General features: G+C 25.5%; 1 protein-coding gene across 1 annotated transcript; it reads right to left on the bottom strand.

Moving 5' to 3' along the window:
• Positions 1–3,560: 3,560 nt before the first annotated feature.
• Positions 3,561–14,533, bottom strand: LOC113553093. Its single transcript, XM_026956240.1, has 13 exons — positions 14,521–14,533; positions 14,412–14,435; positions 13,122–13,166; positions 12,849–12,875; positions 11,521–11,574; positions 10,741–10,749; positions 10,117–10,173; positions 9,125–9,136; positions 8,988–9,038; positions 5,923–5,964; positions 5,524–5,580; positions 4,300–4,353; positions 3,561–3,847 (listed from the first exon to the last, which is right to left on the bottom strand). Exons 3-13 carry the CDS (start codon positions 13,132–13,134, stop codon positions 3,801–3,803), a joined length of 423 nt encoding a protein of 140 aa, XP_026812041.1. The 5' UTR covers positions 13,135–13,166; positions 14,412–14,435; positions 14,521–14,533; the 3' UTR covers positions 3,561–3,800.
• Positions 14,534–14,753: the final 220 nt, after the last annotated feature.

The following is a 14,753-nucleotide window of genomic DNA, read 5'->3' on the forward strand; positions in this document are numbered from 1 at the left end:
ATTAAAATAATTATAATATACATCACCACTAAAAATGTATTATTATATAAAATAATTTTTTGTAAAGATATTAAAAATAATTAAATCAAAAATTTTTTTATCATATTTTTTAGTTTTAAGGATATATTTCTACAAAATAAGGGCATAAATGCATACTTTATAGTATATATTTTTAAGGTTTTTAGAGCATATAAATCTACGCCCTGTAGTATAATTAATAATAATAATGAAAAAATTAAAATCATTTATAGTTAAATTAATCTAGATTTTTTTCTTATTTATCACCACGCCATTTACCTGTTTTATAAAATATTTCTGTCCAAGTTGTAGCCGCAGTGACGTATTAAGAGCTAAAGACGCCGAGGGAAAAATAAATTTTCCAAATAATAAGTTATTGGTACTAAAATTTTGACGCCGTTCTTAACATATGAAAATTATGACGCCGGGGGCAGTTGCCCCCTTTGTCCCCTGTTAAACACGGCTCGTTGGGGCCCAAGGGCCTCAAAAGGGTTAAGGATGGTGCCGTGTAAAACTCAAAATTTGAATATTCAACTTACAAATAAGGCACTTTGTTACTTTAACCCAATATTTAACCTGAATTCGAATCGAATTAAATATTAATTGTTGTTTGACGCTTTCTATGACGCCTGCCAACCACAAATATAATATAACATTTAATGTATTGTTATACCTACGAGTTATATGTGTTGCTGGGCGCTTGCGCCTGATTACTGACTAGTACCTATTATTTATATAATTATTACATAGAATAAATATTTCATTTATTCTGTGATTATTATAAGACTACTGTCCCTTACGCTAGTCTGTTTGCTTTTAGACAATAGCCAATGAATGAATGAAATTGAAATATATTGTTATCGTGTGGAAGACGATATCAATTTTGATTGTCCTTCGGGGTCTTAGGGGGGAAAGCATACCCGCCCTTACAGCTAGTAACCTAATAAATACTTAATCTAAACCACCAGTAAAATACAAAAAGTTGTCATACCCCCATGATCACTAGCTCCGTTCACAGCTGTTGTAAATCTTGACAGTTGATCGTGTTATGATTTCACCATCATTCATAATTTATTAAAATATGTAAAAAAACATTGAAAAATTCGTTGTAGACGCCGCGCACGGCAAAAATAACATGTGTTGTGTGCATGCGTATTTACGTAAAATCGCAAACTTCGGAAGGGTATAACTTCCAAAATAATCATTTGAGTAAATTCGTTTTCGCACTATCGTTCTTAACCCTTTGAAATACGTATGTATCAACAAAAAAAATCGCGTGAGAGCTAAACGGCAACTATGCCCATTTTTCACTTGGATATTAACTCGGTAATTTTACTTTTTAATTAGGTATATATTTACACTGTTTAAAGTTTTGTATTATTAAAAAATTGTTAAGTAAATATAAATAAATAATTATAGTAATTATTATAGTAAAACAAATATTTTATATCATATGCCTAATAACAGGCATAGCTTGTATTTAATTATATTTGATAAATCGAAATAATCCAAAAAATATTCAACTTCAGAATATGAAATTAAAAATGTATGATGCACCTAATTATTATGAAGTTTAAAATATAATTGATTAAACCACCATCGAATCAAAGAATAAAAACTAACAATTCTACTATATAGTATTCAAAGTAAAATTTAAAAAAAATGATAAAGATAAAAAATATTAAAAATTATTGCTTTTTTTCAAACGTTTTATTTTGATTTGAAATTATATAAAAAAATATTTTCAAAAAAGTTTTTCTTAAGAGGGTGTCAGCACACTGTTTTCTCTCTCTAGCCTATGCACAACATAGATAAAACACATTTACGCAGAATCATTTTTTTATGTTTTTGAGTAATCTTAGAGTAAAATTACTTATTACAAAAACGATAGAGAATAACATTTTTGAGGGTATGACATATTGATTTGTCTAAGTATTGTCTCAAAACAATTTAAATGATATTTAAATTTACATAAATTTTTTATTTTAAAAGTCGAATACAAAATCAAATAACAATCAAATATAAAACCTATGGGTATGTCATTCTCTCTATAATTTTTGTAATAACCAATAAGTGATTTCATTCTGAGGTTACCTAAAAGTCATAAAAAACAATGTTAGGTGCAAGCAATCTATATTGTGCGTGGGTCTGAGAGAGAATACAAATAGGTAATTACGTTGACATCCTTTTCATACAGATTTCGATAATTAATGTTCGAACACCGATCCTCTTGGCGCGTTTCAGCCGGGTCAAAGGCCATCGCGACGCAAGTGACAGTCCGGTCATCACAATTGTCCATTTTCCTTCCCGAGTGGTCAAGTTGTGATCGACGTGTCAACTTTGCTGCGCCATCTTCACACCTTTGACACATTCGTTAAAAACCGGTCGACGTGTGTTGTTGCCGCGGTAGGCTCGACACATTTTTTATGTATGTGTGTGTCCGTTTTGTTGTATGGTGACACAAAAACCACGTGCTCCTTTTTTTTATTATACGCAAGTTCGTGTCCTATAAAATTACAGTCGTCGATTTATTTGTCATTGCGTCGGCTCTACACTGTGTACGTGTGTGCCCGGTTTGTTGTCCAGTGATATCAAAAACTACGTGTTTGTTATTACACATTTTCGCGTCATTAGTAACTTATGTTATAATACTACACTTGTTACATCGTCCATTCATATTCCATCATACCAGTGAAGACTGCCAACTTGGATCGTGCGATCGACACCGCTACCGGAATCAGGTCTATATCTTTCCTTTTATATTATATACCACTATTTGCCTTTAAAAGGTAACTTTCAGGTCATAATTTATTGTAAAATTCATATTTTTTTATGTTATTTATGATTATTATTTGTATGTTATTATTATCATTATTTTGGGGCCTCGTGTTAGTCTAATATTATATTTATTTGTAACACTTTGCGAAAGTGTCGTATTGTTATTATATATATATATATATATATTGAAAATTCGTAATTAATTTATTATTATATATTGGTCATCTATATCTGTCTAACATCTGCGCAAGTTGCGGCAAACAACTGCTTTTTCGTAAGATCTGTCGCAGCGCCAACAATTAATGTGAACTGTTGGCTCACACTAAAAAAAAATGCTTTCACACTAAATAGCTCAATTTATAAGTATGATGTATATGTATAGGTGATAAGTATAATATAAATGTAGAATACTATTTGTTTTAAATTTTTTTTATTTTGTATGTACTATGTCCTATTATAAAAATTCAGTTTAAGCAATTCAATATTATTTTTAATACAATATTGTGCTGATATAATAGTGTAATTCTCATTAATTTACTAAATAATTAAAAAATATAGGGATCTACCATGCATTTTATTTTGGTAAAATCTATTAACTGTAAATATTTTTAATAATTATACTTATAATACAATACTGGCATCAATAAGACAATAAAACTAATAAAGGAATTCAATTATAACATTACTTATTACATATTATCATTATGTATTAAATTTAATTATCTTTTGGTATATTAACCGATGATAACCTATAAATATTATGATAAGATAATATATTTTTGGTGGCCAATAAATTTTATTTAAAATTTTTATAATATAAAGTAAAAAAAAACGTAAAACTAATTATACAGCCCTCTTAGTATATTTAAAAACGATTTATATAATAATATAACTTCTGTAAATGTAAAATTGCAGTGTAGAGTAAGTGCATAAATCTTAGTCCTCTAATGAGTCTATAAGTGTATTAATTGGATATTCTTTGCTGTAGATGATCCTGGATTATTTTAGAAATCAACTTCCAGCTCATCAAAAATTAGAGTTTGTTCTTCGTCTGAAAATATAATCAATTAATAACACAATAATGCTATTATTGCTATTCCATTCAAATAATTTCAAAAACATGTAAAACTAGTTTAATAATTAATATTATACTAATCGGATATTAAATTTGAAATAGTATTAATGTTTCTTTATAAAATATTTAAGCTATTAAAATATAAATTCCTCATTTTATTTCTTATTAGAAAACATTGTAATTGGTGTTGGTGTAACTCAATCATATAGCTATAAACTATAAAAAAATATACGAGTATTATAACTTATAAAAATAGATACACGATAATACCTAATGTTTAACCAAGTGTTTGAAACACCTATAATACTATTCAATTTATGAAATTTTTAATTTTATAGTTGACTTTATAATTTAGTAAATGATAGATTATACAAAGCTACTTAATGATGAATGAAAAAATATTATAAAATAATTAAAAAGTTGCATACCTTTAAACAAATCAAATTTCTTTTTGAAAAAGTCTATATGGAACGGTATTATGTCTAAAAAGAAGTAATAAAAAATTATAAAAAATATTATCCTGATTGATGCGTGGAAGTAAACAAAATTTTAATAATAACAAAAAACTTTTATCTAATGTTTTCATTTTTTCAATGGATATACATTATAATATATTTTTGTATAAGGAGACAAGTAAAATTAATTGAATCAGTTTTGTAATTAGTATAGTAAGTTAAAATCTGTAGGGTTCTTAATTTGTTTCTGTTTCAAGAGAATACCTACAAGTTTATAAAACAGTTTATAATTTTCTTATTCTTGTAGATTGTATTAGATATACTCATAAGAGTGCGCATGGGGGAGGCAGCTGGCTCCCCTGCGAGATTTTCTACTTCCCAAAAATCTTATATTTATTCATTAATACCAACAGGCCCGGATTGGACTGGTGAGCTGCCGCGATAAGCGTAATTGGCCGCAAGACTATTATGATACATGGGTCGCTTGCTAAAATATCTAGCTAAATTAACTGGGCTGGTAAAATTATTGTGCTCAGTTAGTTTCTTGGTCCCTATCCGGGCCTGAATACCAATAATACCTACCAATTTTTGATAATATTTAAATAATAATATGTTCAAATATTTAATATTGGTATACGGTATACTAGTACCTATGCTATTTAACACTTGAAAATAGTAAATATTAAAATCCATAATAAATTAGTGTGAATTTACATACGTTAGCAATCCTTATTAAAATTTCATTTTAGATCCAAACAAAACAAAATACACATTTAAAATGTATGAAGAAGTAATAGAAATGTATATAACATTAGACCCTACCGCTAAACAAAGTATATGGAACTTTAATAAAACATATTACTTATAAGTTGTTCAAATTATGTTTTCTTATTCATTAATTTTTTTTTATTATTTATTCTTTAATTATTTTTTATTATACCTTCTTGATTGTTAAAGATATTATTATTAAAAAGGACTTATTGAAAAGTCTTGGTAATTTTATTTTTATCCTAACTCTTAACCGTATAGATTATTATTATTATTCCCGCGTATTTGGGGGAGGGGGCGCTAATCCCCCAAGTACTCCCCATTTCTGCCAATAATATTTATAACTTAGAATTTAAAAAATATATTTCATATTGTTATTGCAATAAGTATACAGCTAAAATCAAAAAGTTCGTAAATTAAATATCTTACTCATATTTTTCATTCTCAATACGTAAAAGTTATAGCTTTCATGTCTTAATAAATACGCTGTAAACATAAATATATAAAATTTAAGAGTATTTTTTATTTAAAATTTTGAAGGAAGGTTTGAAAATAGTAGTGGTAAATTTTACCGTATTGAATATTATAACTTATTTTATATAATAAAAGCTAGAAATTCGACAGAATTGCAGGGTAAAGATTACTCATAGAGTAAATTTAAGTTGAGTTTTATTTGAAGATAATCTTAATGTTGTATATAGATAGTAGGCTGGGCACACGCATACCAATGCACTGTAAAAAATAACTGCCATGACCCGCTTCATTAAGCTGGCCACTTCTTTTGTAATGCTTTGGTTTACGCGCGTCCATAAATATAGAATAGCATACGTGATTGTAAATTTTTCACTCGATCTAGGCTCATCGTCTTCACTAAAAATTCGTAATAAATAATTTAAATAATTTAATAACAATTTATAAAATATTATAAACAAGTAAACAAATAATTGATATAAAATTAAGCATTAAAAATAACCTAATTAAAACAAAGTAAATAATTTACATTGAAATAGGAGAAACCGCTAAATCCCTTATCTGTTTAGTAGCTTTTGATTATATGTCTATATCTCATCGTTAAGTTAGTAAGCTTACTTAATATATTAAGTTAGAATCTAATGATAAATATTAGTATACGAAAAATTAAGTAAAAACTTTGTAACTAACCAGCTGTGTATATTTTATAGTATATTAAAACTAATATAACTACTGCATATTTTTTTTAGTTATAGAGTAATTTCAATTAAGTTTTATCGATAATATTATCATATATTATTCTTACATAATTTGTTATGTAATAGTGCCGCCAATCAGGATCTTTTATCATCGATGAAAGCTTGTTATTTGGTTTATTTTGACAGTTGTATTATGCCGAGTCGAAGGGATTTTAAATTCATGACCGCTAGTACCATAATCATGATAGTCTAATGACTTAAAGTATTTAACATAAGGTATTTTGTTAAGTTGGCCAACTATTGCTCAGTTCTGGAGTTATATATGGAGACCGGTCATGTCAATATATGTCAATGTTGGAAGTTTTTTCGCAATGCTCTTAGTATTTCTTAAAAAAAGTGGTCGTGAGAGTAGGTACCTTCACTAATTACAATTTTTTAGCCGGTGGAGTTCCAATAAGCTAAATTTCCAACTTGGTTAATTGATAGTATCAATGAAAATCAATCATCACCTTTGTTATTGCGTACGAGTCGTGTGGAACAGTTATTAACCGGTTCTGATGACATAGATACAGTTGTAAAGGTTCTCACAAGACCCGTAATAAAATAGTGTTGGTTATTATTATAATTTATAAGAGTATAAGACAAAGTATCAATATTTTTAATCGTTTAGTAAAAAGAATTTTAGAAATTCTAGAGTACAATACTTTTTCTACTATATCTACTATTGAACTATACGTCTGCGCCGACTATATTTTGCAGACTTCATGAACTTGGGTAATGCCGAGCAATTACCATCAGGTTTGAAATTTTTACTATGGTTATAGCGTGTACTGTGTGTTTTACTTGGTAATCGGAAACAAAAGCCCCAGAAAAAAAGCGCTGTATCAACTAAATACATTATTCGTTATTTTATTATGATTTACATAACTAAATATAATCATTACATTTATCTATTTAACATTTCTTTAACATATCTAAAAGTATAACTTACTGCAATCTGCATTTAACATTGTCGATAATTGTCATTTGTCATTTGTACTTATATAATTTAAAAATGTTTAGGGTAAAAATTTAAAATAATTAAAAAATATAAAATTAATGGTCATTTTTATTTAATTTAAATAATCTATTTAACATTTTTTTAATTATATAATACAAATGACAAATTAAAATTATTTAAAATTTTTACCTTTAAATATTTTTTAAATTATGTAGGTACAAATGACAATTATTGACAATTTTAAATGCAGATTGCAGCTATACTTATAAATATGTTAAAAAGTGTTACATAGATAAATATAATGATTATATTTAATTATGTAAATGATAATAAAATAACAAATAATGTATTTAGCTTGTAAGGGACTTTTTTTTCCTATGATAGGGATTTTTTTTCCTAGATTTGTTTTACTTAGTGTCATAATATACTCATATGTCTATCGTTCGTATTTTTGTATGTTTTTAAACATTTATGTCTCAAAAACGATAATTAAATCATTTAAATATAGCTATAGCTGACAAAATTCGAGTGAAACAATTGGTTGGAGAAAGGTAACTAAATAAAACAAAATATCGTGAAAGAATTTAATATTCCATCAAATACAAACTGTTAGGCAATTTATTAAATTTATCGAAGGTATGGACATCTTTTATTCTATTTTGGAAGTCGTAAGCATATTAGAGGATTTTGTCAATAAACGGCCGAAAAACCAAAAATTAATAACATATTATATTTCTCCTGTATTTATTAAATAATACATATACATTCGTTTTACAAACTTATGATATCGTTGTATCATGGTTAATTTTTATCTTAAAATTTAAATCAATTTCGAGTTATCGCTAGTCATCAACTTAATAATATTAATAAATCGTTCCTATCACCTGATTTCCCAGTGCAAAGATAAATTAGTAATTTATAATATTATATTCTGTGATTAATCATGTAAGATGTTCCTATTGTTTTGGTTTAATTTAAATTTATTTATCCATTAAATAAATACTTTTAGTAAATTTTTTACTTATAAAACTTTATTCTATTATACATTATTTGTATGTGTTGAAATCCGGTCGGAGGGCGAGTCACTGCTGTTGACTCATATTATAAGATTTGTAGTGGTAATAAATAGCAGATACAACTATACAAGTATGGTAAAATGAAAATTATATCTATAAATAATAATAATTATTATTTATTTTTATTCATAACTGATTCTGTAAAAAAATACTTTTAAGAATTATTGTAATTAATAAACAATTCAAATTTAAAAATATCCCAAATTAAATAGTTTATATGCATATTTTGTAATCAATACGAATTGCTGATCTTCGTGACGAAAATTAGCAAATATTAATAAACAAGGTTTATGTATTAGTATCAAGTATTTAAAATTCTAATGTAGGCCATTAAAATATTATTGAAACATTTTTGTTATTTATTTTGTAATTCTTAAGCTGTTATAAAAAAGTTTCGAAATTTTCTATTAATTTAAAATTAAGCAAGTTGGTATCTTTAAGAAATAGTTTTTCATTAATTGTTATAATTTTCGTTTTTTTTTTAAATAAAAGTTACAATTTAAAGAAAATGAAAAAGAAAAAAAAATTAATTTAATCAAAAAATCTTTTCTAGGTAGTAGGTTTATTAGTAACTATTAGAATTTTGATAGTTGATTTATACCTATAAACAGTATAAACCTATAGTAGTTAAAAATAATTTTAACTTACCATTCGTAAAGTTATTCTCGATGTAGTTCGCAATATTTTTGTTAAGATATACTATAGATGGGATTTTTAGTTTAAAACAAGAATTTTAGTATTGTTAACATTCCCTATCTTTATATAGTTGGTAAAAATGTACTTACACAATGCCTGTACTGCATATAAAATATAAAAATTAATTTCATTATTTATTTATAAATATAACAAAACATTCATTACTTCATTAGGTAACATTGATGGTTTGTCATTTAATACTGAATTACAGGTATTTGTATAAAATATTTTGTGTATTACCTATCCTAAATAATTTAGTATTTTTTTTTGAATAAAGATGTTGGGTGATAACTTTATAAATTATAAATATTGCATTTATATTCTAGATTAGATCATGACTACATGTTTAAATAAATATTAAAAAATATTTAGTCTTTAGATTAAATTTAATTTACAGAAGAAATTCTGATATATTTATCTTAAGTATATGAATTACATTTGAATTACTCCTTTAAACGTAGGTAGTTGGTATCAGAGACGCCAGAGACTAGTAACTTAATCATTAAATTCCTATTCCTGTTTCCGGTTCAGCTCATAAAAATAAAAATGAATTGGTTCTTGTTACGATTCCGGTGTTTAAAATTATTAAATAAGGGTCTTACCGGTTCTTAAAAATGCATATTTTCACATAACATCTTACAAGAGTATGTGTAGTAGATACTAGATAGATCACTTCCATACTTTTAAATTAAGCCAATAAATAATACTTTATAGACAAATAAGATATTGATTTAACGCCAAAGTAGGATAGGCAATGAATAATAAATTAATCTACATCACTATAAATATTTTTAACTTCGTAGGAAATAGTATAAGACAGTCGCGAACGCAGGAAAAAAAATCCTAGGAGATCAGGTAGTTAATTTTTTGTTTCTGATAATTCGGAGGGGGGTTTAAACACCTAAAACCCCACTGCGTTCTCACCTAGTATTAGATGAATTGTATTTATTTAATAGTAATTGTAGAAGATAATTGAAGAAAGCAGAACTAATTTTTAATGATGGACGTGGAAACTCGGCCTATATTGAAAACTTATTGTTTTTCTTTAGAACTATATTATCTTAAAATAATATTGAAATACCTGTTTTATAATGTCTTATCAAACAACGATTAGGTGGCTCATTTTTTTTAGGTAGAACTGAAAATAAGTATGCATTATTCAATTATACAAATGTAATAATCAATTTAAAATTGACTATAGAATATAGATTTCATTAATTTATTAGATTTTAACTAACGAATAATGATTAGTAAAAATCTTTCAATGAATTTGATATACCTATTAGAATTGTCTACAAAAAAGTCTCTATGAAAATCGGTGTTGGTACCGATACGGTCGAGATATTTACTAATAAAATAAAATTTGTAATGTAATTTATAATGTAATAAAATTTTAAATATTACCATTCATCAATGTAAATATGACTCGGCAAAAATTGAAGTAAAATAAAAAAATTAATATTGTAAAACAACGTATACGTGATTCAACAAATTTTGCCGCTCAAATTTTTCGTGAAGAGTACATCATCAGGGATTAAATTTAGTGATGTATGAAATCGCTATGTAATTCCTAATGTTATTAAACTCCTATTATATCAGTTAAATTTCTAAATTAAATAATTTAGTATTAGAAAATGTAATTACTAATAGTTTTATAAGTTAAATAATATTAAATAAAAACAAAATGCGAGTAAAAATTACTTACATTTCATGACTAAAAATAATTAAAATAATCATATTATTTTTATTTAATAATCAAGTACCTATACTATCTTATAATAATTAGAATTATTTAAAATTTAAGGTGTAACAAATTATTGATTTTAAGAACTATCAGGAAATATTTTATATCACAATAATTATGAAACTTGGGGCTTGCCAAACCATGATCTTGGTATAAATATAGAAATCGGAATCGATTGTTATAATAACATTAATTAAATACAATACAATGTACGAATACTTGCTCCGACATATTTGAATTATATTATAGTAAGCCACATAATATAATTAAATAGCTTCCAAAAAGATGCAACAACTGGATTGTAGCTAAATTAAGGATCTAAATAAATTAAGATCAAGTAAAAGATGAACGGGAACGTCATAAATTATAAGAAAGTTCGCAGTACAGCATTTTTAAATGTACCATGGTGGTCGAGTATACAAAATCTTTACGCCGTGTACTTTTGTAAACTTAATAAAATTTAATTGAGTAATTATTAATAAATTATTTACAACTATGTTTATCTTAACAATCATTTAAAATCATGACTTTGGAATTACAGTATGAACTATGCACGTTACAAATGAAATAATTTTTTTCGTGTATCTACACGTGATTTGCTGAAACGCGTGAAGATCAGCCAATATAAATATTTCAGTAAGATATATATTCAATTTTTAGCTATTAGGGCTTAGATGTTATTATGTTTTATATTTGAGCATATTTTTTTGATATAATAATTAGTTATATTATCGAACTTACGTGTTTTAATCAAATTCAATTCTTTTTCATTCAGTTTGTAAAACTTCGGATCAACTGCAAAATGTATTATTCATTTACACTATTACATATATATTTATATTCACATTCTGATAATCTCATTAATACGTAATAACCTATTTCAATTATAATAATTCAGTAATATTAGGTTTACAGCTCGGAAAATTCCCACCTAGTAGTTTACAACGATGTCATAAAGGTGTGTACCAAAATTCAGCTAGGTGGGAATTTTTCCGAGCTGGACCCTTTTTTTCGTCTAATACCACTGGAATATAATGAATATAATATATTCAGAGGCGTTCCGAAAATAAAAATCAAAGGGGTTAAACATTTTTAAAAATACCGATTATAATCTTTTTACTTAAAGAATATTGACCAAAAGTATTTGTACCAATATACCACATATTGAGTATCACACTAATAATCAATTATAACTATCATACAAATCTCGAATGTCTACTACAAGATTAAAAATTGCCTAAATGTTGCATCTTAAATAATAAAAATCATAATATTATTATAGCTCACTAAGCTCAGTCAGATATTTTTGATCCAATATAAAAAAAATTAGCAAAAATTAATCTTGTAAGTGTTGTAATAATATGGCTGTTTAATATTTTTAAAAAAAAAGTTGAATTGTATATGTGCATTTTTTGGATATTACAATTTTTCCAACTCTAATTTAAAATTTTAAACACAACAATTTTGAAAGGGTGGGAGTGATTCACTATCACTCATCCACATCACCCTCGAACAACCATGTATAATACATATATACATGATCGTACACACACACATACACACACATATCATTTATTAATTAAATTATTTTTATACTTGACAGAGTACGTGTGGATTTACAGGATAAATATTCAAGAATAGATACGAAATAAACTACAGTAAATATAGGTACTTATATCTAATATAATTTTAAATCAAAATCATAATATAAATACAATTCTTCAAACAATGTACTTATCTGATTTGGAATTTGTTATGTAATAAAATTGTGTAAAAACAAAAAGATAATAACAATATAAAGGTATATAGGTAATGAACTATTTGTAACAAGTCCATTAGGTTAACCTTTAAAACAATATTTTTTCTTAATAATTACTACGTCATTTAAAAATAATTCTAAGCATAAATTTATTATTTTTAAATTCAGCCTTTTTCACTTGAATTCGACAGTTTCAATAATTTTTAGCTGTACAAATCGTTTAATTATCCGTTTATCAAGTTTATCTACATTATTCCATATTTTTTTTAAGTATAACTAAACATTCAAATATAGGTAAACTTATTATTACCTGTATCAATGGGATTGGGGTTAAAAACTGTTGATAAAATGTAGAATTGCATGTTTTATTATTTAACTTTATTATAAAAACTTATACAAATTAAATATAACAATAATTTATTGATGATTTATTATACGATTATTTACTTAAATTTATTAAAATATAGATACAACTGATATAAGTAGTAATAAATTATTATTGTTTATAGCTACATGATGCTTTGGGTAATAATTAAAAATAATGATTTTTAAATATTAATTAAATGCTTTAAAACAATTATACCTTTATTCAGCATTATTATATCTTTTATATCCAGTATTGATGTATCTAAACATAAAAATTATATAATTATTTTTAAGTGTTAGTAACTGAAATATGCACTCTAACCTAAAGACTCTAATAGCGACAAGTGAATTTATATTAAAATTACAGAATGTCCTTACATGATAAATGCTTTAAATTAAAAATGGGAATGTTTTAATTATTTTATGCATTCACAAGGAAGCTGTACTTTGTAGTTTGTACAGCAAGAGCATGCCACTGCCATACAAAAATCGGTCATCTGTACATCTTCGAACGATAGTCAGGTATGGTGGAACAGTTCTCGATTATACGTTGGTATCGTATACTCGTTGTACGAGCATAAAAAAAATAAAACACCGTTCAAGATACCTTATATAACTGAATATGGTTTTATTATTGGTCTTATGATAATTATAACATAATCGATTTCATAACATTAATATTTTATTAATACAAACATGAAGTTTTTATAAAATTACGATATGTGGCCAATATAATTTATCGTTCTATCGTTATTATCGTTAAACGAGAGACAAATCTCAGGAAATACCATCAATTAACTCTTCTTCAATAACGTGTTCGGTTTATATGTCTTTTTTTTAAGAAGAAGAATTTCTTGTTGTATACATTTTATTTTAAATTTAATACCTTAAAATATGCAAAATAGTTTTTTGGACAAAAACTTAGTATTTAAAAAAAAATTATCATAGTAAATATTATTACACTACCTACTTGATAATTGACGAGTTGTTATGAATTAATGATATATTTACTAACAGACCCTTATACTAGACCCTTTTTTAAAGTACATCAATTGATATATTGTTGGTTAATTTCAAACTCTACTCAGAACGTTGTAAGCAATAATATGAAGTTTATTATTAGTAGGGCTCGGATTTCAATGGATTTGAAACTTTTTTTTTGGAATGTCTTAAACGATATATTTCAAGCTAAAAATGTGTTTGTACAAAAATTGACTTCATTGAAAGTTAAGTACTACCTACACAGTACCTACTACGTAATATAAATTATTTTCATTTTGAACTTAACCGGTAACCACCAAGTAATCTAGTTTTAAAATAGACAAGGCTGAAATTGTAAATTCTTCTTAATGTACAATTTAATGCAAATGTAATTTAATTTTTTACAAATTTTTTTGTACATAATGTACATAATTTATTTAATAAATAGTGAATTTTTTGAAAGGGCATTTATATCCGAACCCTAATTATTAGTATTGCTGCTTAAAATTATGTTAAATTTAATTACTTGGTTTTTGGTAAGCTCTGTTTGCTGAAAATGTAAATCAATTTAGTATTTTCTAAAGTAATACATTTTACACGTTTATTTATAATCATAATTTTCTTATCAATTTTACCACTTTTTTCTATTTCAAATTTTTTCTGATTACCTAAAATATAATTTTAATTTTTACTAAAAATTAGTATTTATACTATAAACCAGATATCTATTAAGAAATAATTAAGTTTGGTATAAACGATAACAATTTAAAATACATTTTAAAATTTTTTGTAATCCATTAAAAAATAAATACATTGCTGTTTGATATTTTTAAAGTGGATACAATATTATCCATTTTGGGGTATTTAT

The sequence above is a fragment of the Rhopalosiphum maidis genome, chromosome 2, assembly GCF_003676215.2.
Source record: "Rhopalosiphum maidis isolate BTI-1 chromosome 2, ASM367621v3, whole genome shotgun sequence".
Classification (NCBI taxonomy): domain Eukaryota; kingdom Metazoa; phylum Arthropoda; class Insecta; order Hemiptera; family Aphididae; genus Rhopalosiphum; species Rhopalosiphum maidis.